At 36.2% G+C, this 25,942-nt stretch overlaps 1 protein-coding gene across 3 annotated transcripts in view; it reads left to right on the top strand.

The window, feature by feature from the left end:
* Prp5 (pre-mRNA processing factor 5) overlaps positions 1-25,942 on the top strand; it is a 593,106-nt gene that overhangs the window by 348,756 nt on the left and 218,408 nt on the right. For all 3 annotated transcript variants that reach the window (XM_090403381.1, XM_090403382.1, XM_090403383.1), the window contains exon 13: positions 22,834-22,998. In XM_090403381.1, coding sequence (XP_090259507.1) covers positions 22,834-22,998 — 165 coding nt within the window. The remainder of the gene's footprint in view (positions 1-22,833; positions 22,999-25,942) is intronic.

Below are 25,942 nucleotides of genomic sequence, written 5' to 3' on the forward strand. Positions count from 1 at the left end.
GACAAGTAACAGACTGATTTGGAGGAAAATTGTAGATAGGAAATTAATGATGATGTAATTTTTTTCATGTAGTACTATCATATCCTGTACACCCCTTAAGGTACATGGCAGGAATTTGATGATGATGATGATGAATTAATTCATTTGCCGATCTATGATGTTTTAAGTTTCTGGGAATGGGGTGAAGAATACATGATCCTATAAACTCTATAGACTTTCATATTTGCATTTATGATGGATGTAATATAAAAAACAATAACAACTTATAAATAGATGGAAAGGGATTTGTTTGTGAAATATAAATCGCAAGAAAAACAAGTAGTTTTATCGTATCACTGAATAAGGTACAGAGTCATATGCAGTCTGTGTAATATGTTTGTCAATAAATAGTGCAGTTATAGACAAGTGGGATAAAATGGGCACTACCTAATGAAACTCATCCCCTGCCACAGAAACTATGCTGCATAGACTCAAGCAAAACAGTTGTCCTAACATTTGTCCAAATGTTTAATTACATGAAATAAGTGTGTGTCCGATGGCATTTGAAAATTTCAATGTCATTAAGACAGATCACAATTGCTAACTTCAAATGAAATTCTACTGAAAGAGTTGCAACTAACATGCCATAAAAAATTTGTGTCAATGAGGCCATCCGATGCAGAATTGGCATACAATGAAAGAGTTGAAACTAAATTCCATATAAACTTTGTATCAGTTGAGCCTGCCTGCACGATGCGGAAGCAGCACAAATAGCAATGAGAAGTCCCATCAGTACAATAAGCATGTGAAACACTTCCCGGCGCGAACGTGTTAAATACCCCCTCCCATCCCACAGTTTATCAAGGAACTAAGGTGAACAGTGAAAACTCAGTGACTGGAACAAACATAACATCAAAAGAATTATTGAAGATGGGAACCATCAGTTTATGGAGCATTACTGGAGTGGAAATTGAACTTGCAGAAGAACTCTAAAAGTACAATGTGGACATAATTGGTGTTACAGAGACAAAGAAGACTGAAACAGGTGGGATCCTACATAATAATAAATACAGGATATTATATTCTGACAATAGTGATTGAAGAAATGAAGGAGCAGCTATATTATTCAACAAAAAACAGGTAAATCTTCTTGATTAAGGCATTTCAAGTGGAGATATGTAGGCAGATAAATGGTGAAATAAATACTGAAACTTTGTGCCCTGGTGGCTTGCACATTGTTCTCCTAAGGAAGAAGTGGTGGAATTTTTTTTGAGTTAACAGAAGAGTAGAAAATGGATCCTAGGGGCATATAGATGTGTCATGGAAAAGTTTGGAAAATTGTTCTTCTATCGAGTCCATGTTGATCATCCTAAATGTAATCTTTTTTTTTTCAGCTGAGACACTTAACTTATGAGCTATAGTTAGTAATCTGTGATAATACTCAGAAACTGTTTCGTTATTACCCTGGATGCATTGATGTAACTTCCACAGATTTGGACTTACATTTGAAAATTCTGAGATTAACAAACTCTTAAATGTACTGTAATCTGTACTACCCTTTAACACAGGTGAAGTGGTCAATATGTTTTTTTTTTTTTGCCTTCTCTATTAACTTATTTCTAAGAGTAATTAACAAAGGAAATTCTGACCATTTTCCTATTTCTTTAGGTTTCTTCACATATTTAAAATTTAAAATATGATTTGATATTTTCATTATCTTTTGAAAATGTTGAAATAGCAAGATTAGGATTAACTGCTTTAAATTTCTTCATTACCTTTAATTACATTTAAACTGCTTGTATCAACAATTCTTAGTTTTTGAATCCCTTTTCTATTTATCAAAATAATAAAAAATATAAACACTGATATAACATATAGATACTGAAGTCAAAACGAATCCTGTAAATCAGCTGCACCAATTTGTTAAATTTCGAAGCTTGAAATTGGATATAAGTGCCTTTTCCAGATCGACAAAACTTAAATATAGATCATTGTTATATTCCAATGCTTTCTCAACTATTTGTCGTAAAGTGAAGATCTGATACTAACAGTCTCTATTTGGCCTGAATCCAGCGTGCTCTTCACTAAGCTTTTCTTCCACAATTCTTCTCAACCGTTTCTCAAGTATACTTGCCAGAGTCTTCCCATGACTTTTTTAGCTAGTTTTACACAGTGTTTAGCTTTCTTACATTTGTCTCTGTATTCTCTAAGAGCACAAGCTGACTTATTTGCCAGGAACTTTTGATATGCTTTCTTTCTTTCCTTCACTGCCTCTTTAACTTCCTGTGTCCACAATGGAGTTCTGATTTTTCTATCCTTGCAGACAACCACACCACATGCCTCTCTGGCTGAATCAATCAGGATTTCTTCCAGGCTTGCCATTGAATCTCCAAGGTTTGGTTGCTGTTCTCAAACTCATTTATTTTTTCTTCAATAATCTTTGTTTTTTTTTAGTCTACGTTCATATCTGAGAGCTGCTCAACTTTTATTCTCTTTAAAACTTTCTTACATGTTATTCTTTTCAATACGAAATTCAATTTTATCCTGCTCAAGACTAAATAGTGATCACTTCCAATTTCAAATCCTCTGTACACTCTGGTGTCCTGCACCAAGGAGAAAACATCACTATCAACAATAACATAGTCAATGAGACTTTTCTTATTCCTTGCCTCTTCTCTCCATGTGAATTTGTGCACATTTTTATGTTGGAACAGGGTGTTAGTAATAACCAGTCCATGTCCTGAGCAGAAATCCAACAGGCATTTGCCATTATTATTAGCTTTGCTCTTTTCTCCAAATTTTCCCAAAATATTTTTGTATGTCTGACAATCACCAATTAAGATCACCAACTAGGACCAACTTTTCCTTTTTCATTGTGTCAGTTGCTTTCTCTAAAGCATCAAAAAATTCCTCCACTTCTACCTTAGTAGAACCTTTTGTGGGACCATAGGCACAAATAAGTCTCATTGTCTAGTTCCCCATTCTGATATTTGCCCACATTACTGTACTTGAGACTGCCTGCATCGTATTTAGTATTGAATACTATGGCTACTCCTTCTTTTCCTCGATTGTCATTGCGTGAATATAACATTTTGTATTTATTGCTCAGAATGATCTCACCAGTTTTTGTCTTTTTTGTTTCAGTCACCCCTATTATGTTGATCTGGTACTTATCAAATTCCTCAGCTTGCTCCATTTTTTTGCCATTCAGACTTCATATGTTGATAGTACCGATCTTTAACTCTGGTGATGTTGAGTTGGGGTGTGTTTTCATGTTTGTTCCAGTAGCTGACTTTTCGCTGTTCGCCCTGGTTCCCTTGCGAAAACAGCAGGGGCCTTGTTTAACCGGGCGTTGCCCCAGCTGGCATGAAATTTTGTCATGTTGTACCATCATTTTGTATTTTTGTTTAAGCCAATAGGAATATAATTTGGTCGGCTAAATCCCAAATTGCAAGCCCATCCTCAGAAGCCCTGGTCGGTTCTCTGCATTCCTTTAAAGCTATGTGGAGGTCTCCTCTCAGTTATATAACTTTGACCCTTAAGCACCCCAATGTCCTCCCAAATATATGTCTGTTCTTTCTTGGTTTACAGAAAGCAAATCTACTTAGGTAGATAGTTATACAAACTTTTTCGACATTCTTCTGCCCTTCCCAACAATGTGGTATCATTAAAATCCTCATTAACAGACCTCCTTCAAACTTTGTTTCAACTAGGCATTCCTCACAGCTGAACTCTTTATTCACTGTACCTGCTTGTCCAATGGCTACAATGCTATAAACATTAATATTGTTAATATGCCATATTTCCATGGATTCCAAAGACTCATCATGGGAGACCCACTTCTTACACACAAAACCTATCATACCTCTCCTTAAATTCATGCAGTGTTAGGGTACTCACAAACTAATTCTGGCAATCCGTTCCACTCATTCCCCACTCTCCGTGCAAAAAATCTGGTCCACACACCCTTACTAGCTATACTTTTACATAACTTCCATGGATGACCCCCTAGTTCTCTATTTATTATATATTGAAAATTTTCATTTGCATAAATTTTTATAAAACCCCTTTAATATCTTTTAAGTTTGTCATGTCCCTGTCCTCCTCTTTTCCACCTATTAACTGAATTTTGTAACCCATGCACCTTCATCCTATCCTCATAGGGAGCATTCCATTATCCTGTCACCAGCTAGGTAACTTGTCTCAAAATCCTCTTTACCATCTCCTGATCTTCAAGAAATCCAAGTGACCAAATCTGTGCATAGTAGTCAAAATGTGGCCAAATTTTAGCATTATAAAGAGGAATAATAACTTCTCTGTCTTCACTGTTAGCATGTTTTTCAACCCCCAAAGTAATTCTTTGAGCTATTTTGCCAGCTTCTGTAGTATGTCTGAACGTCATCTCTCTGTCCATCTTAACCCAAGTCCCTAGTACATCTCTGTAAGGATATGTGCCTTGCATTATAAGTTACTAAAGCAATTGGTGTGAAGTCATTAGCCTCTGTGTACAAGTAGCCCACTCATGAAGTTACTTCAGATGCAAAGTTTGTTTGCTTACACTTGAATAAAGGATGAAATGAAGAATATAATTTCTTGGCATCTTTAACTTTTTGGCATTTTTTACCAAGTGAAAAAACTTTCAACTGCTTGTATCAGTTTTAATATCTCTTTAAAGCGTAGGGAGAGAGATAGGCAGTTGATCCTTCATTTCAGTTTTCTTCCACAGTACGAGGTGATATCAAAAAGTTTCGAGACTAGCTCTGTTTACGAGAAATAACTTTATTTATCTACGTTTACACACTATCACCTTCAAAATAGTTGCCTTGCATATCAATACAGCACTCCCAGCATTCTTGGCCACTTCTGGAATGTGTCCTGGAAGTCTCCTTTTCGAAGCATGTCAAGCACCTTCTGCGATTCGTGCTGGATCTCCATAATGGTGTCAAAACGGTGACCTTTGAGCTGGATCTTCATCTTCGGGAAGAGGACGAAGTCTACAGGAGCCAAATCTGGCCAGTAGGGTGGGTGCAGAAGTGAGATCATGTTGTTTTTGGCGAGAAACTCGTGTGAGAAGAGCTTGGTGACAGGGTGCATCGTGTGGCATCCAGTTTTTTGCATGCCACAGATCCGGTCGCTTTCGCCGAATGTCCTCCCTCAGATGCCTTAAAACCTGGCAGTAGAACTCGCTATTGACGGCCTGTCCCCTGAGGACGAATTCTTGATGCACAATGCCGCGAATATCGAAAAAGACGATGAGCATGCACTTGGTCGAGCTGCAGACCTGCCTCGCCTTTTTCGGTCGTGGAGATGATGGACTCTTCTACTGTGAAGACTGTTGCTTCGTCTCAGGGTCGTACCCATACACCCAAGTTTCATCACCAGTAATGATCCTCTACATGAATAATGGGTCATCCACGGTACGCTAACAGCGTTCTTGGCAGATTTCAACGCGGTGTTCCTTCTGCTCCTGGGGTCAGCAGCCTGGTGATGAATTTGGCAACAACATGGCACATGTTCAAATCACACATGAGGATTGCCTGGACTGTTCCGTATGACACACCGACAATGACAGCAATATTGTGGAGTGTTCTCCGACGATCCTCATGCACAAGTTGCGAATGGTTTTGACATTTTGGGGGTTGAGCTCGTTGAAGATCTTCCTGATCTCTCATAGTCTTCCAGCGATGTTCTTCCGCTCTTGAAGCACGCGTACCACTCAAAACACCTAGACGACTCATTGCAGCATCATCATAAACTTGCCGAATCATGGCAGACGTCTCTGTGGCAGATTTGCCCAGTTTCATGCAGAATTTCACATTTGCTCTTTGTCCTAACTTGCTGTCTATGATGAAATCGCACATGTGGTAACGCAGGTGGTCAGAATAGCATCAGTTGCACAGCTCCCGATGTACACAGGACGATGTCTTTTGGCACGCTGACTTACAAAGGTATGTGCTCCCTGTGACTGTGTGTGCTGCCATCTGTTGGCTTGTTACAAACCTAGTCTCAAAACATTTTGATACCACCTCGTATATGGTAAGGCCACTAATAAGTCTTTGTTTTATTATAACTTCCTGTGTTTCTTGGTTGTAAGAAATAAAACTGATTTGGAATAGTCCATAGTAACTGAAGCTACCAGGCAGTGCATTATTGTCTTTTCTTCTGACCCATTTGCCTATTTCACAGGATGAAAAAAAAGTCTGTTTTCCAGTGGGGAAAACTCTGCCTCCTCTGTATGAGACTAGTTAATTCACTGTCAGTTGAAAAGTCCTTATATAAGTTATTTACCTCCTAAGTGGAATGTGAAGGTGCCAAGAGAGAAGCTATTCAGTATGTTACAGTTGTATGGTGTCAATGGGGCATTATATCAAGCAATACTTATTCTGTATTTGAGTTGTAAGTCAGCAGTTTGAATTGCAGGAAGTACAGGAAGATGGTTTGGTGTGAGACAAGGATGTACATTATCCCCTCTGTTATTCATTATCTATATGAATCACATTATGAAGGAAAGTGGTATTAAACATGATATCAGAATTGGAGATGTTAATGTCAGCTCTTTGCTTTATGCAGATGATGTTATACTTCTAAATAAATCCTCTACAAGTCTGCAAGATTCCTTGACTAAATTGAATAACTGTTGTAATAGATATGGCATGAAGGTCAGCAATAATAAGACAAAGTTAATAAAAATAGGCATTGAAAATATCAAATGCATTGTGAATGGAGAACTTATAGAACAAGTAAAACATTTCAGCTAATTAAGCACGATCTTAGTGAAGATGATAACTTCATCTTCACTAAAATGTTGTCTATTTCCATTAAATATGGAAATAGACAACAAAGCTGGTATGGTAGGAAGTCAACTGAATAAATGTATATGGAATAAGAGAGAAATTAATCAAAATACTAAAATTAGCTGTATATAAGACAGTGCTCAAACCAGTTTTAACTTATGGATCTTAGAGCTGGGTTAAAAGTAAAACACTTGACCAAAGACTAGAGACCACAGATATTAAAGTCCTGAGAAAGATTAGTGGAGTTAACAGATGGTATTAGTGGCAATATCATATTAAAAAAAGAGGTTATTAGGAAAGAACTTGGCATTGTTGGCATCCAGAAATGTGTTAGCAGAGCTAATCTCAGATGGTATGGTCACTTAAACAGAATGGGAGAGTAAAGATTAACAAAACAAGTGTTCTCTGCCAGGTTGGCAGGAAAATGACCCAGAGGAAGACCAAGATATAGGTGGATTGATACTATATAAAGTGCCTTAGAAGATAGAAATATAAGATCTGACAATGTTGAAGCCTTGTCAGGTAATAGATTGATTTGTAAAAAAATTATAGAGAGGAAGTTAGTAATGATGTAAATTTTTCATGTAGTACTATCATATCCTGTACACCCCTTGAGGGTACATTGCAAGAATTTGATGATGTGAAATGTGAATCCAACCAAAAGGCATTATCTGTGCTGACTAAGCAATAGAGGCTCACGTTTATGTGATAGACATTGTTCTAAACTCCCTCCTGCAAACAATTTAAAAAAAAAAAAAAAGTACAGTATAGGCACATGACTGGTACAAATATAAATTAGATCTAAACAAATGTACTGCATTTGTTTAGTTCTGCTGTGCACCACATTGAAAGTTTACAAAATATCAAACAAGATTTAGAAGTGCAACTAAATTATAATGACGAATAAGTATCCCATAGGGAGTTGGGGGAAGGCACGAGTCATCTGTCAATGCTATACTAATTTTAAGCAAATAATAGAAATTTCAATTGGTTACAACAGATCATTTGTAATGTGTTTCTTTCACTTAGAAAATACTTCTGGTAGAATTAGATTACAGGGTATTTTGAAAATGCTACCATTAAGAGATATCTACAAAAAAAAAAAAAAAAAAAATATATATATATATATATATATATATATATATATATAATAAAATACCATAAATGCAAATCCAGTGAAAGAAAATAGCTATAGAAAGGTATCGGGCAAAGCTGTTCTTTTAAGTCCATCTTTATTTAACACGTTCGCTGCCACGCTACTTTGGCATAGTTTCCCTTATGCCAAGCAATTTCACTTCTTCAAGGTCAGTACGGTAATCTTGTTGCCGGCAGTAAGCATGATATGAGTATGCTTGTAGTTGGCTTGTGCAGAGCATATACCATTTATGAGAATACACAGTTTGATGCTAGCTCCACAAGCCAAGCATTTTCACTTCAAGGTCAGTACAGTAATATCATTGCCGGCAGTAAGCGTCATACGAGTATGTAGCTGGCTTGTGTAGCTGGTTTACCAACTACGAGTATACTCGTAGTTGGCAGCGAATGTGTTAACAGAAGTAAAAGGAGAATGAAAATTTTGTTGATGTGCAGATAATGCAGTATTATTGCAAGAAATGGGTGAGATCCGAAAGTAGCAATTTTAATATTCAGTAAAGAAAACAAAAAGAATAGAACCAATAAGGTGTAAATTGGAATTAAATGGAAAACTGTTAAGACAAATATTAGAATCCAGATGCCTAGGAGCAATTGCAAACATTGAAATTACAATACAGACAGAACTATAATAACAATCCTCATGAATCTGCTAGGTTTCAGGTGACCAGTGGTGTACCCACAGGGATCAGTCCTTGGACTTCACATTCAACAATATGAAAAACTAAAGATCTAACAAAAGGGCTGATTTATATCAAGCAGTCTGACCATTATTAACATCCGAGGATAGTCTGAAAAGTTCTCGGCCTCGACCATAGATGGCAACACTATCGGCAAGATTCTTTTTTCTAAGTTGGTACATCTGTAATAAGCATCCATTTGAAATTGCAAGTCATTCTATCAAGTAGTCTTTTTTTATACAGCTGTCTGAAACAAAAGTGTTGGCTGTGTCCCTTGAAATGGATAAAATTGAGTATCGTGCAGTTCTAAAATTCTTTGTAAAAGAAGGTTTGATGCCAAAAGAAATTCATTCGAAGTTCATAAAAGTTTATGGGCACTCTTCTCCTTCGTTTTTGAAAATTAAGAAACGGGCTGCCGAGTTTAAACATGGCTGTACCAGCCTTGAAGATGATCCACGTGAAGGACATCCAAAAAGTGTAACAACACCAGAAATCATCGATCAAGTGCACGATATGGTATTGGATGACCGGCGAGTCAAATTGCGAATGAAATTGCTGAGACTATATGCATTTCAAAAGAACGTGTAGGATGTATTTTGCATGAAGAATTGCAACTGAAAAAGCTTTGTACAAGATGGGTGCCACTCATGCTCACCACAGATACAAATGCTCTCCATGAAACTCTCTAAACATTGCTTGGATCATTTTAACAAGAATAAAACTGATTTTATGCATCAATTTATTACTATGGATGAGACATGGAGTCACCATTACACACCAGAATCCAAACAACAGTCAAAAAACAATGGACAGAAGCTGCTTGTTCAGTGCCAAAGAAGACAAAATTGGTTCCATCAGCAGGAAAGGTCATGGCATTGGTGTTCGGGGATCCTAAAGGAAAACAATAAATGGGGAATATTATTCCAATCTTTTAACCAGACTAGAAGGGAAAAAAATCATCTTTCATCAGGACAATGCACCTGCATACAAAGGTGTTTTGGCAATGAGAAAATTAAGAGATCTGCACTAATGAATTGTTGGAACATCCACCCTATTCCCCAGATTTGGCTCCCTCTGACTTCTGTTTCTTCCTCAGTGGTCAGTGTTTTTCTTCGAATCAAGAGGTGATTGCAGCTGTAGAGGGGTATTTTGCTGATCTTAGTGAGAGCCACTACATGGATGGGATAATGGAGCTTGGTGCATCGCTGGAATAAATGTATTAGTCTTAAGGGAGATTATGTTGAAAAATAAGAATAATTTTGAAATTATAAATTTGTTTTTTCATTGTTAGGTCGAGAACTTTTCAGACCACCATCATATTATTATTATTAAGAGAGACATCCAGGGAGTCAGGAACTCATCGAGGGAAGCCACATACTACACACGCCAGCTATCATACTTATTCTTGAATTCATTCACGCTGCTTGCAATCGCAACATGCAATAGCAATCCATTCCAATCATGCACCACCCTCTTATAGAAAAATCTAGCTCTCATCCCCTTCGTAGTGGCATTCATTCTCTGCTACCAAGGATGCCCTTTTGTCCCCCCCCCCTTTCCATAAATTGAAATATTCCATCAACTGAAATCCTGTATGACCCTTTCAGAAGTTTGTAAGTCTCAATCATATCACCTGTCTTTCTCCTGTTTGCTAGTGTCTGCAGTTTACAAATTCTCAGTCTGTCATCATTATCAGTATTCCATAGTCCTGATATCATTTTTAACATTCTCCTTTGTCCACTATATCAGAATCACAGCGAAAACCAGAAGACCATATCTTCACACAATAGTCCAAGTGAGGTCTTATCAAGGCCTTGTATAGAGGCAAAATGAGATGCTTATCTTTGCATGTAAACGTTCATTTCAGCATTGCAATTATCGTTTTAGTTGTATTTGCAATATTTGCTACATGGCCCTGAACTTCAACTTCCTATCTACTACCACTCCATGATCTTAGCCTGATCAGTTTCTTATAGCATATTCCCACCAATATAGTATGCCACTGGATATCTGATCACACCAAAGTGAATGACTTTACATTTACTGACATTGACATCCATTTTCCCATCCACAATTCCAGCCTATCCAAATCATTCTGCAAGTACTGCATATCAGCAACATTCCTGATTACCTTACCTATCTTTGCATCATCAGCAAATAGCTGTATGCCATTTATCAGATTCTTCCCAATATCATTAATGTACAGATTGAATAACAGTGGACCAAGCACTGATCCTTGTGGTACTCCACTTTTTATTTTTTTTATTATTATTATTATTATTTTTTTTTAATTAATCTTTGTACTGGTTACGGGCAGTACTACCCTTATATCACATCCAGATATCTTGTCCAGACTTGATATAGGCCTAAGCCTTTACAAGTGTTTTACCTAATGCCTGTTCTAGTTATCATTGGAGTCATTCTCTATTGGCAACGCCATGCCACCAGTGTGCCCTGTAGGCCCCTCAAGGAAAGAACTTTTATTCATCATGAAGGTTGTTTTCTTGATCATAAATTAGTAAATAATAATATTTGGTTAACCGATCAAGTGTTGATCAATTTTATTAATTAACTGAACCAACTAGTTTCGCCACACTTATCTGTTGGCTTCTTCAGGGCACTTACATATAGGTTTAAACACTCTCACAATTATGTGTAACTGCAAAACTGACAAGAATAAAAACTGACTAGAATAATTACAAATAAACTAGTATCGAACGTGAGTGAAACATGTATCGCGTGTACAAGATCAGCTAGCTGTTGCTGAGGAACCTTCTGTCCATTTTTAAGGCTCTGATTAGGGTTTTCCATATCTCTGGCAGTATTAGGCCTTGATTTCTGTTAAGGTTCACAGTAGAACGGGCGACTGTGGCTGCTTCTTTGAACATTCTTGAATGGTAATCTTCCTCTAAGTAAGGGGGGGGGGAACAGCTTTTGTCCCACTCGATGACATGGTTAGTTGTGGAGAAATCAGTTTTGCAGTTACGCATAATTGTGAGAGTGTTTAAACCTATATGTAAGTGCCCTGAAGAAGCCAACAGATAAGTGTGGCGAAACTAGTTGGTTCAGTTAATTAATAAAATTGATCAACACTTGATCGGTTAACCAAATATTATTATTTACTAAAGAACTTTTATATTCTTCTATGCAAGCCCAAGCTGTTTTAAGGCCTTATAACTATCTGCACTCCGTATGCCATGTAAAGAGATGGTGGCACTGGTAAACCTCGGAGTTGCCCCATACTCCTCCCGTATCTTACTAACTAGATCTTGGTTATTTTTATAGTAGTTCACTTTATTATTATGGCTATAGACTAGTGGGCACCCTGTTCCCACCACCTGGGCATCAACTGCCCAAATGTCACCATCTCTTTTAATCACTAAGTCTGGCTTATGCAAACCTGCAGAGGTCCTATAATGTAGTTCAACCGAGGTCTCCCAACCTTTGTTCTTAAAGCAGTTGTTCAGAATGGAAACAATGCCGTCATACCTCCGCACGTGAACCCTATGGGTGCGGAAGCAACACTGGGCTATATGAGACAATGTCTCACTGTAGTGGCAGCCAGCCCTACAGTTGGAGTCGTCACTACCCCATCGAGCTGTGCGGGCTGAAGTAGGCAGGGCATTGATCCTCGTCCTGATAAGCAATATACTCGAACCCAGGGAGGAGTCTGGTGCCATCCATTACCCAATCATGCTGGGGAGGCACCAGATGTGACTCTTTAAAAGGAGCACCATCTACAGAACAGTGCAACAGAGATGCCCACCTCTTGTGCTCTGCAGGTGCTGACTCAATTAAGATACACTGATAATGGAACCAGCCTTTAGGCCGCCTAAAGTCTTCTTGAATTAATGGACTATAGAAAGCCTCTCTGCAGAGAGGCTTTCTATAGATAAATAGTTGAATCTTGCAGACTCACATCCCCCATATACCACTTTTTGATATCTGTCAGTCAGTCAGTCATCCTCTTATTTATGCTAATATTTTATAAACCAAACGCATATTCTCCAATTTATGCAACAGTCTACCATGCTGTATTCTGTCAAAAGCCTTAGCAAAATCCAAAAGTATCATGGTGTATCCATTCTCCTTGTCTGGTTGAATGGTAACAATTTTGTATAATGTGAGAAAGTCGCTAAAACATTACCTTCCCTTAGTAAACCCCTGTTTCTCATTGCAAAGTAGAGATTCACTGTCAACCCATTTCTGAATGCAAACCCTAACCAATTTTTCCTAAATCTTCACCACCACTCCTGAGATACTAATTGGTCAATCTTTGGATACATTGGTCTTTGCACCACCCTTGTGCAATGGAATTACCATACATTCTTTCCATTCCTGCAGAATCTTCCCTGTTCCGAGACTCATATTAAACAGCCTGGTCAAAGGAATAGCCATTTCAGCTAAACACTCTTTTAGCACACATGCTAATATCCCATCAGTCCCTATTGCTGAATTCTTATTCAGTTTGTATAATAGTTCAAATACCTCGTCCTCATACACCTGAGTTTCTTCATCAATTGAAGAGGTAGCAGTGAGCTCAATGTTGCGTACAACAGGTTAATAGCTAAGAAATGGGCACTAGTTGTATAACCTCTTCTGCATCTGTTACCCTCATGCCATCTGCATTTAGAAGAATTATTCTTTCATATTCATTCTTTCTTTTACTTGCAACTTATCGATAGAAATCTTATGGCTTGTCTTTAGCATACAGAGCCAGTTTCTTTTCATATTCAGACTTTGCTTTCCATACAACATTTGTGACTGTTCTAGCCTGATGCTTATAATTTTCATAATGGACATCACCTTATGCACACGGTATCCTTTCTATATCATCCTTTTCTTACGAATCTCTTGCTTAATAAGATTACACATCCATTTGACTCCATAGATGATTCCTATTTATTCTTCGAACTCTTGGGACACATTCTGATATCACATAATTGAAGTATTGTTTAAGTTCTTCCCATCCAGCAACTGATCCCATTCGACTGAACTGAGTATACTCATCAGTTGGTCACAATTTCCTATTTTGTAGTTCAGCATGTCACCTTTTCTGAATGGAACATTCATAAACTTAGTTACTTCCCAAGTGAGTACCGCATGATCACTGTCACCAGCCGGTGGCAGAATAATTACATCTTTAACTGAAATGCACTCTGACACTATAATCAAATCTTACACTCTTTACCCTAGAGTTCCTTCTGTCACATGCTGCTTGAGGAAGTTGTCCCACAACAGCTCAATAAATTCATTTTCATTCTTCTCATGAGATTCTATTGCTACACAATCGATATTTGGATAATTTAAATCTCCCATTATGATTACTTTTTTTTGTGCTCATGTTTTCTATTTGGTGATGCATTTCTTCATCGCTAGCAACCGATCCACCAGGTCTGTAACAACAACATATGTATATGAAACAAGAATAGAAATAGCAAAATGCAACAAATAGGTGTTCTAATCATGTGAGTAGTGATTAGGTTGCAGAGAAAACTCAAGAAGAATGAAGGAGAATTCATTTTGAGGTTGGGGAAGGGGAAACTTGCAGTAATAATGTGTTAATTTGATCATAGCAGCAGAAGGGATCTCAGTTAAGGATGTGACTTTGCTATCTGTGGGTGATAATTGTCATTCTGTACTGATGGGAACTAACTAATGAATGTTTCAATTAAACGAGCTGCATTCTAAACTACAAAATTTGAAATTAAGACTAACTGAGAAGAACTAATACCATGTTCGGTCTCATGATATCATTTACTGAATGAGAAGGTTATCGATAGTACATGAGAAACTTTGGAAAGATGCTTAAATGATGCAGCATCAAAATGTGGCCTAGAGCTCAAAGAACAAATGGGGTGAGAGTTAAATTGAATGTGCAACCTTATTTAGCAAGAGATCCATAAGAAGATAAGGTGATATCATGAGAATAAGGATGAGATGAATTATGAAATATCTAAAGCCAGAGAAGTTGAGTATTGTAGAGAAAGCTAATGCCAAGTATGAAAAGAAATATCTTTACTGAATGCTGGCAGTATGCTTGTGTATCAGAAGTATATGTGATTGTTGAAATAATGAGTGATCACTTCACTAAGATCTATAAATCTAGTTTATGTCACATGGCACACAGTGCCATCACTACGTTAATTGGATGAAGAGGTTGAGGTGCATGAGGAAGTTCAAAAGCTGTTGTATAACCTAGATAAGAACTCAGCAGTAGGGATAAATGGGATATCAACACATATGCTATAAGAATGTTTAGCCAGACTAGTCCTTTGATAAGTTTATATAATTTGAGTCTCAGGAGTGTTTATAAAGATTTTAGGAAAGTTGATATGAACTCACATACAAAAATGGAATTCATATGTTAAAAATATGAGCACATTGCTGACATATGAATCCCATTTTTGTATGTGAGTTCATACCAACTTTCCTAAAATCTTCACAAACAGGTTGGATAAAGGGAATTGATACACTGTGATACTGTTGGAGCTTCTAAGACATTTGATAGAGACATATGATACCACTTTTTTTATCTGATACGAAAGGTTACAAGACCTATAGCATGTTAATGCCATGTAGAAACTGAATAGGCACCCACGATTGAACATGAAAGGCTGCTGCATGAACTGAATGTTATGAGATCAGAATATAAACTATTAACTTGGATAAGTGGATGGCTGATGGACAAGTATCAAAATGGCATGTGGGGAGGGGGGCCTGTGCAACTTCTGCAGTTTGGGGTGTTTGCTAAGGTGACCCTCTGTCCCATCTTTTCTTCAACTGTATTATTTTTCTTTGTTCTCTACCTAACCATATTGGTTATTTATTGATGCTTCTTTTAATGCTATGGCCTTTTTGGTCAACCTTATTCTTGTAGCCTCCACTAAGGTAGGCCTGCAGGAACTCCTTGACTGGGCAGTAGCACTTGGCCCTTTGGAGCATGACAAGAAGCTAAAGGTTGAAAAGCTTGAGTTTTTCCTGTACAATAAGCCATTGCATTGTCTTACTGTCCTGGAGGAATAGAGATACCTTGGTATCTTCTTTACACCAAAAGGACAGCCTTCTATTCCCTTCGCTTTAGAAAATGCTTTGTCATTTTCTTTGATAGGAGCATTTCTTTAAGAAATGCTCCTATCAAACCCCAGCAAAGGCTTTTCCTCCTTTCAAATTATTTTCTCCTTAGGTACTATCATAAGTTGATACTCTGGCATACCTATGGCTCAGTACTGTCCCGTATAGATAGGGCTATTCACTCTACCATTCATTCATAGCTTAGGCTTCCTTTAGATACTCCTGTTGCCTATTTTTATGCCAAGGTGAAGAACAGCAGACTTGGTATCCCTTCCCTCCGCTGGCTTATCCCACACCTCTGTTATAATAGAATTAAGAAATTAGAAATATCTACTTCTCAAATTTGCAGAATTGCATTTCTTTGTCCTGTTATCTAGGAAGACTTTTGGCATACTATAGAGTGGACCAAGTATCAGGGTCAACTGATAGAGACTGCATCGGCAGAGCTTAAGAAATGGGCTACACAGCTGTATAGCTCTGTCGATGGTGCATCGCTTTATGGATCTAATCTAGTGCCTCGTCAGCATCAATGGGTACAGGAAGGTACTTTTCATAACTAAGTATGGGTACTTGGTTATGAATTTATTGACTTAATCAGTGCCCTGCCCGCAAAGACCCGCACAACCTACTGTGGCAGAGATGACACACGTTGTAGGGCAGGTTGCTGCTACAGTGAAACCCTTTCTCATATTGCCCAATGTTGTTTTTCGAACTCATGGTATTCGGGTGAAGTGGCATGATACCACGGTCTCCATATTAAATAACCAGTTGGAAAACAAAGGGTTGGAGAATGCAGTTGAACCGCACTATGGGACTATAGCTGGTATTAGAAAGCCCTATTTAATTGCAAAGAAGGATGAAAGAGTTCGAGTTATAGGTGCACAGATAGTAGGTACTGGGTGCCCACTTGTTAGTGACCTGAAAAAGGTCTCATATTATGGGCAGAATATAGCTCTTGCTCGACAAATTGAAGAGGAGTTTGGGGCAACTCCTCATTTCACTAGTGCTTCTATCTCGCTTCGTGGTGTATTCTGCAATGAGAGTTACAAAGACTTGACTTCTATAGGCATTACTTTGGCAGACATTAAGATCTTGTTGCTTAGAGCTTTGCAGGACACATTGGTGGCTTGGCATCATCACTAACAAATGACTTCTAGAATACCTCATACATGCATGCGATAGATCTTGATGTATTTTGGCTTTGGCCTTTCTGGCCTATTGGGGAAAAGGCATCAGCCTTTGCTCTGGTAGACCATAATATGTAGCACTGCATTTCAATGCAAAGTTTTATAAAATATGACCAGTGGTGTGCCCCAGGGATCAGTCCTTGGACCAGTGTTGTTCAATCATTAGCTGATGATGCAAAGATAGGTGCTGCAATCATGGATGCTGTTGATATGCACCATGCATGGATTGAGTTGATTTGAGTAGGCTGGAGCTATGGACAAATTGGGAATGGCTGTCAATTCAGTGTTAGTAAGTGTGAAGTTGTGCCCTTTCAAGTGGTTAGATTTCCAATAGCGTGTTAGATTGGGGATTGCAGTTAGAGAAATTGATAAGGCTAGGGATCTTGGAGTTGTGATGGTTAGGAAGTTGAAAGTTCACATAGCAAAAATTGCAAATTCAACATGAAGGATAATCACAATGCTGAAACGAACATTGACATGTAAGGAATCATCAGTGCATTTTGTCTTTTTACAAAGCCTTGATACTGCACCTAAACTTCTGAACTCAGATTTGGTTCAGAGAGAATAAAGAAGCTGTGGAGAGAGTGCAAAGATGATATCAGGATTATGGAACATAGATTATAGGGACAAATTGAGAGTATTTGGACAGCAGGCACCAGTAAACAGGAGAAAGAGAGGTGATAAGAGGTCTGTTAACTTCTGAAATGCTGTTATCAATTGATGAAATTTTTTGTTATGTTGATAGGTGGTGGAGCATGAGGAGGCATTCATAAAAGTTAAATTTTTGGGCAGGTAAGAACAAGCTGAGGACTAGAGTTTTCTCTCACAGAGCAGTGGATGTAGTGTGAATGAGTTTTAGAGAGGATATGACAGCTGATGTGAATGATGTATGGCATCTTCAGTGAGTTTTAGCCCACCCCCCCAGAAGTCTAATGATAATTTATTTCATATGGGTTTTCCCCCTTCTTCCCCCTGTCCCTTAGGATGGGTTGAGTCCTAATGAGGGATTAAGTGTGCATTTTATAACTGTGACTGGAGGGACTGTCTTAGGTATTCCTGAGTATAATCCATGTGTGTTTTCATACAGCCAGTTTGCCTGTTCTGCAGGACGAAAAACCCAACTTTCTGGGTTAGAAAAAAAAAATAAAACCTACCTCCGTATTGAGACTGGCTAACTCACCTTTTGTCAAAAGAGACCAGTAATGTTCCTCGCATCACAGATGGGAATCAAACCCAGGTCTTTCTGACCAAGGGCTTTGTCTACACTGACTGAGCTATGGAAGCTCAAAAGTATTATTCATCTTATACAAACAAAAACAGATTTCTTAGTCTGAATTATTGTGGTATGAGAGAAGTTCCAAAATGAAAGGAGACTTTTCATATGATCGAGATTTAGCTGCTTTCACAGAGTAGTGAAAGGGTTTCCCTGCTAGAAATTTAGCGCAAGAACATGTGATTAACAGATGCATCAGTTTAAAGGAGCAAGTAGTTGATAGAATGGAGTGGCTTCTTATAATGTGCTAGGACTCGAAGAAAGAACCAATTTTAATTTGATGAAAAGAAAGATGCTAGTTATACATGAAGCAAAACGTTTTTTTTTATACATGGACTTATAAATATAATTAATTACTGCATTAAGATTGTGTGGATCTCACGTCTTCAGAATCAATATGAGCGGATTAATTAGAGAGAAATATAATACAGTGACTATTAGGTGGCAGACATAAATCAATTTTTATATAAATTAATGGTAAAAAAATTAATGGACAGTTACTCATCATTATCATCATGCTTATCAAGGATTTAGGTCTAGCATGGCCTGTTCCGGCCTTAGAAGTCATTATTCAATCGTTTAAGAGGACGTCCTGGTTTTCTTTTTCCTAATGGCTTGTACTTTAAGGCTTGTTTTGGTAATCTTAATGTTTTCATTCTTTCAACATGTTCCATCCATTTATGTTTATATTTTTTAATTTTTTCTATTACTGGTTCTTGGTTTAATTCTTTCATAATTTCTTCATTTCTTTTGTGATCAAATAGGGTATACTTTGCAGTTTTTCTCATAAACTTCATTTCTACTGTTGTTAATCTTTGTCTTTTTGTTTTATTGTTCAGGTTTCGCTTCCATACATTAAGACTGGTAGGGCTAATGTATTGTATACTTTTAGTCTGGTTTGTTTTTGAATTAGGTTTTGTTTAAATATGGAGTTAATTAACCTGTTATTTTTAAATATTTTGCAATTTTTACGTTTATATCTTTTTCATTTTCATGTGATCATACATCCTAGGTAATTAAATGAATTCACCTGTTCTAAGATATTGTTATCTATTACTATTTTTGTTCTTGCTGGAGCTTGTCTTTTAAAGGCCATAGTTTTTTATTTTTCCGTTGATATTATCATACCATAATCTTTGGATATCTCATTTAGATCTAAAATAGCTTTCTGTAGTTTATCTTCAGAATTTCTAATTATTATTTGGTTGTCGGCAAAGAGGAGAGTGTTTAAGTTTACTGTAGAAGAAAGTTTAATTCCTTGATGTAAATTTTTATTCCATTTTGTTATTATTTCATTTAAGTAGATATTAAAAAGAGTTGCTGAGAGGGGACATCCCTGTCTGACCCCTTAGTTTGTCTCTGTCGTATATGATAGCTCGTGATTTAATCTTATTTGTGTTTCATTATTTTCATATATACTTGTGATAGCGTTTAGGATATTATTTGGTATTCATCTTTCTTTTAATATGTTAAATAATATGTTTCTTTTAACTTTGTCAAATGCTTTTTCAAAGTCAATAAATGCAATATGTGTTTCTAAATTGTATTTCTTCTTTACTCTATTATTAATTTTAGTCAAAAGCCCGGGTCTATACATGATTGTCCTTTTCTAAATTCATTCTGTACTTCTAAAATAAAGTTTTCGAAATATTTCATTAGTTTGCTATTTGAGATTCTGCTATATATTTTGCAACAGGAATTTAGTATACTGATACCTCTATAGTTTTTAGATCATCTCTATTACCTTTTTTAAAGATAGGAATCGCAATTGCTTTTTTCCATTCTATTGGGGGGATACCAGTTGAATAAATTTTATTTAAAAATAATAAGAGTCTTTCTTTGAATCTAGTTCCTGCATATTTATATAGTTCTGAACCTAGTTTATCTTCTCCAGGTGATTTTCCGTTTCTTGTTTCTTTCAGGCTGATTTCTAATTCTTCTTTAGTTATTTCCTTTTCATTTTCGTTAATTGTTTTCCAGTTGTCTTTTTTAAAATATTTGTCTGTCCACAATTCTGTGTAGTAATTTAGAAATTCTTCTAATTTCAATTCAGTGTTTAATTTTATGTTTTCTTTGGTATCTGCATTTAAGTGTGTCAAAATTTTATATTCATTGGGTCTTATTTTATATAAATCATGTTCTAAATTAGAAACAAATTTGTTCCATGATTCTCTGTCTTTTTCTGACTTCTCTTTTAGCTATGGCTCTTATTCTTTTATATTCTATTTCATCTTCTAATCTTTTACTGCTTAACCATTTGTGATAGGCTTCTTTTTTCTTTTTGATTATTTCTTTCATTGTATCATCCCAGATCTTCAGTTTTTTCCTTTTATTGAATTTTTTGGTCCTTCCTAAGCTTTCATTTGCTGCTGCGTTTAGTATCGTTTTTATATTATGCCATTCTATTTCTATTTCTTCATTTTGTTTTATTTTGTCTAGATATTGGTTAATTCTTTTTTCATATAGCCATTGTACATTTGTGTCATTCAATAGTCTAGTTTTATAAACAAATGTTTCAATTTTTCTTTCTGTTCTTGTTACTTGTAGCCATTTAGGTGATAATTTAATTTTATTTTAACAAGGAAGTGGTCACTGCTTATTTCATATCCTCTGTGAACTCTAACATCTAGTGAAAATTTTGATGTCTTTTCATTTAGTATAAAGTAATCTAATATTGATTTCCATCCTCTTGCTGCCCAAGTGTATTTATGTATGTCTTTATGTTTATAGAAGGAATTCATTATTTTTAGGTTATTATAAACTACAAAGTCGATCAATTTTTTACCATTCCTGTTTAGAGTACGTTCTCCATGTATTCCTATATTATTATTAAGTTTCATGTTTCCAATTCTTGCATTTAAGTCTCCTGCTAAAATTATGTAATCATTTTTATTTATTTTATTATATATGCTTTGTAGCTGATTATAAAAATCAATATTATCTTGTTCTCTTCCCTCTTCTGGGGCATATAAACCAATTATTGTAAATAGCCTCTATCTATTTTTATTCTAGCTTCTATTATTCTTTCATTCCATAATTTATAATGTTTTAACTGTTTTGAAAGGGAGTTATGAATCCAAATCATGACTCCTGCTTGTGCTCTTTGGTCTCTGTCAACTCCACTGTATATCACATTAAAATTTTCAGTTCTCATGGTTCCTTTTAATTTCTGTTTTGTTTCAGTGATTACTGCTATTTAAAATTTTTTTTCATTTAATTATTGGTCTAATTCTATTTCTTTGTATGCTATTCCTCTTACATTCCAGTTTGCTATGTGTATTATATTTTGCCGTTTCCATTTTTGTTTTATCTTTTCCATTCCAGGGTCGTTTCCTATAGATTCAATCCAATTATCTTTTTCTGTTAGCTTACTAGTAGAATTATGTTCTCCATGTCAAGGGACTAGCCTGATGATGGAATAGTTCAGTGGTAGGGCTGCTACCTTAAGGCTTCTGAACTAGCCTTCTTCCGAATTTAAACCCATAGGAAGAATAGGGTATATTGAAGGGGGAAAGAGTAGTTTATAGTAGTAGATTATAAGAAGAGTTGGCTTATAAGGCCTTATAGGAAAGATTAAAGTAAGTAGATCTTCCTCAAAGTAGTAGAAGGAGAGGATAAATCCAGCTAGGGGTCCATGGGAGTGTCGCTTCCCTTATAATCAAGATGATTGCCCTTTATGGCCCTGTTGGTCCACGAGTCCTTATTCACTATATTCGGACCATCCTACCATATATACACACACACACACACAAGGTGGACTCCCCTATCTGCCACCCAGGGGACGTGCTCCCTAGGGGTTACAGGGTCCCCCCAAGAGCTGATCTGTTACTAAAGTTTTATTTGTAAATAATTTAATTTTCCTTGAAAATAACTTCTTCCAGCTACTTGTCTGTCTGATGGACTTGCTATCCTAATTCTCTTTTCATTTCAGCAGTTTACTCTAAAGAAATGTGCACATAAACTGCAGTGCTGCAAGTTATTTTACTAAAAATTTCATTAACTTTATATATAATGGAACTTATTTAAAAAAAAAAAAAACATAATTCAAATTATAATTATTAGTACTATCAAAGCCGTTTATCTTTACTGTCATTGGTTTTCTCTGAAATTATGCCCACATACTAATGTTTCTTTCTGCAACTAATATGCTCCTCATAAGTAATACCATAGTATTTCCAAGTTATTTTTATACAAATTCAGATGTGCTACTATAAGAAGATGTACAAACAAAAAAAAAAAAGGTGGGGGTCCTATTAGATTAGAACATGCTATTTATGATATTCATTCTATTCCCATCACGATGCCTTAGTGACCAAGATGAAATAGCTTAGTGTCTAATTAGTGAATAAATTTTGTTACTTATTAACTAGACGTGTTTTCTACAGTTATGTCAGCAAAGTGTTTTACTAGCATATTTGTTAATCCCATAGTTCACTTTCTTTTGTAGTTGAAATTTTAAAGCATTTGGTGTGTTTAATTAGCAAACCACAGGATGAAGACAAGTATATCATGCAAGCCATTTAATTATTTTAGACATCATAAAAACAATCAGGTTATTTTCATATAGCCCAAAGATAGTTAATTTCACCAGTAGTCTCCCCCCCCCTCCCGTCTGTCTGTCATTATGGAAAAATAATGCATACTAATAATGCAAAAATAAGTATACTAATTTAAGATTTCATTTATTTTCTTAGGTAATGAGGATTGTAGATGGCATACGACCTGATCGCCAAACTGTTATGTTTTCTGCTACTTTCCCTCGACAGATGGAAGCATTAGCAAGAAGAGTTTTAAACAAACCATTAGAAATTCAAGTTGGTGGACGAAGCATAGTATGTAAGGATGTTGAACAGCATATAGTAAGTGCATTCATGGTTTACAGTTCAGAGTGTATAAGTATATTTGATTGTAAATAGTAAGACCATTGGAGAATGAACTATAGTCAAAAATCCCAAATTGCAAATTTTCATTAATGTCTTCATTGTTATTTTGCTTTGTTTTAGTTATTTTTATGACATTAAATTGTGAATTATGGTAATTGAAAATAGTTCACAAATTTTCAAATTATGCACTGATATTTTACTATGCAAAAGTATAACAGACTTGCAGAAGAATTGGAAAAGTACCATGTGGACATAATTGGCATTACTGAGACAAAAACAGGGGAGATCTTACTAAATAATAAGTATAGGATGTCATTTTCAAGCAATGATGATCAAGGAAAGGAAGGAGTAGTGATGACATTCAATACCAAACATAAAGATAAACTTCTTGATTGGAAGGCAGTTTTCAAGTATAGATATGTGGGCAAACTTTGAAATGGGGAGATGGACATGAAACTTATTTGTACCTATGGTCCCACAGAAAATTCTAAGGAAGAAGTGGAGGAATTTTTTGAGTCATTAGAACAGTAACAGGCAACTGACATAAAGAAAATGGAAAAGAGTGGTCCTGGTTGGGGATTTAAACAGCAGAGTAGCAAATGAATCCCACCAGGCATATAGGAACATTTTGGGAAAATTTGGAGAAAGGGACAAAGATAATAAAAATGGCAAGTATTTGCATATTCAGAATCACCAAACAAATCCTTGAATACAAACCCATGGGAAAGAAATCAGTTGGAAGACAATATAAAAGAAGATAGAATGAGACTAAGAGGCTCTTAGGCATAATATAAGATAGGAAGATGATGATGATTTACTGGACTTCTGCTCAGAACACAGACTAGTCATTACTAACACTATGTTTTAACATAAAGATGTACACAAGTTCACGTGGAGAGAAGACACAAGAAATAAGAAAAGCTTCATTGACTATATCATTGTTGATAGTCATATCAACATACTGGTTCAGGATACAAGAGTGTACAAAGGTTTTGAAATTGGAAGTGAACATTAATACTAAGCAGGATAAAAATCAATATCACATTGAAAAGAACAGTGTGTAAGAAAATTTTTAAAAGAATTAAAGTTCAGCAGCATTTACAGGTAAATTATAGATATGACTATACAAACATTATTGAAGAAAAAATTAAATAAATTGAAAATAAGAAACAAACCTTGGAGTCTCAGTGACAAACTCTGAAGAAGACATTGATCAATTCAGCTAGGGAGTTAAGAGGTGAAGTTGTCTGCAAGGATAGAAAAATAAGAACACCATGGTGGACATGAGAAGCTGAAGAAGCAGTCTTCGAAAAGAAGGAAGCATACCAAAAGTTTATAGCAAACAGGTCAGCAGGTGTCCTAAACGAATACAGAGAAAAATGTAAGAGAGCTATGCTGTGTAAAAGTAAGCTAAACAAAAGTCATAGGAAGAATTTGGAAAATAAATATCAGGAAGGTGTCAAAATGTCCTGGAGGCTACTGAAAAAAACTTAGAAATGGAGGTACAAGCACTGTAAAAGGAATCAGATGATAAAGGACATGAAAACTGAAGATAATGATATACTAGATTGTCTGGAGTAATTATGTTGAAAGACTGTAAATAAACCAAGCACTAGCAGAACCATACTAGAAAATTTTCAAGAGGAATGCAGAGAGGAGTACATATCAGTACTTGAGGTAGTAAAAGCTGTTAAAAACTTGAAATGTGGAAAGGCAGCGGAATAGATGATATACAACCAGAAATGTTTAAGTGTGGAATATAAAAGTTTTCCAATGGCTCCATCATCATCATCATCAAATTCCTGCCATGTACCCTCAAGGGGTATACAGGATATGACAGTACTACATGAAAAAATTACATCATTACTAACTTCCTATCTACAATTTTCCTCCAAATCAGTCTGTTACTTGTCACGACTCCAACATTATCAGATCTTATATTTCTATCGTCTAAGGCACTTTGTACCGTATCATTCCACCTATATCTTGGTCTTCCTCTGGGTCGTTTTCCTGCCAACCTGGCAGAGAACACTTGTTTTGCTAATCGTTCCTCTGCCATTCTATTTAAGTGACCATACCACCTGAGATTAGCTCTGCTAACACATTCCTGGATGCTGACAATGTCAAGTTCTTTCCTAATATCCTCATTTTTAATATGATATTGCCATTGATGCCATTTGTTCAGGCCTCTAATCTTTCTCAGGACTCTCATATCTGCGGTCTCTAGTCTTTGGTCAAGTGTTTTACTTCTGACCCAGCTCTTGTATACTAATTTAGTGTTCCGAATAATTTCTTTCTTATTCCATATGAATTTATTCAATTGACTTCCCACCATACCAGCTTTGCTGATTCTGTTATCTATTTCTATATTTAATTTACCATCTTCAGTAAAAATCGTGCCTAAGTAGCTGAAATGTTTTACTTGTTCCACAGATTCTCCATTCACAACACAGTTGACATTTTCAATGATTCTGCCTATTTTCATTGTCTTTGTCTTTTTATTGCTGACCTTCATGCCATATCTATTACAACAGCTATTCAATTTAGTCAGAGAATCTTGCAGACTTGTAGCGGATTTATTTAGAAGTATAACATCATCTGCATAAAGCAAAGAGCTGACATTAACATCTCCAATTCTGATATCATGTTTAATACCACATTCCTTCATAATGTGATCCATATAGATAATGAATAACAGAGGGGATAATGTACATCCTTGTCTCACACCAGATTTAACATTAAACCATCTATCTGTACTTCCTTCAATTCTAACTGCTGACTTACAACTCAAATAAAGACTAAGTATTGCTTGATATAATGCCCCATTGACACCATCTAACTGCAGCGTATTGAATAGCTTCTCTCTTGGCACCTTGTCATATGCCTTTTCCAAATCGACAAAACTTAAATACAGATCTTT

Source organism: Typopeltis vanoorti, chromosome 14 (genome assembly GCF_054136105.1).
Source record: "Typopeltis vanoorti isolate ZY-2024b chromosome 14, IOZ_Tvanoo_1.0, whole genome shotgun sequence".
Lineage (NCBI taxonomy): Eukaryota > Metazoa > Arthropoda > Arachnida > Uropygi > Thelyphonidae > Typopeltis > Typopeltis vanoorti.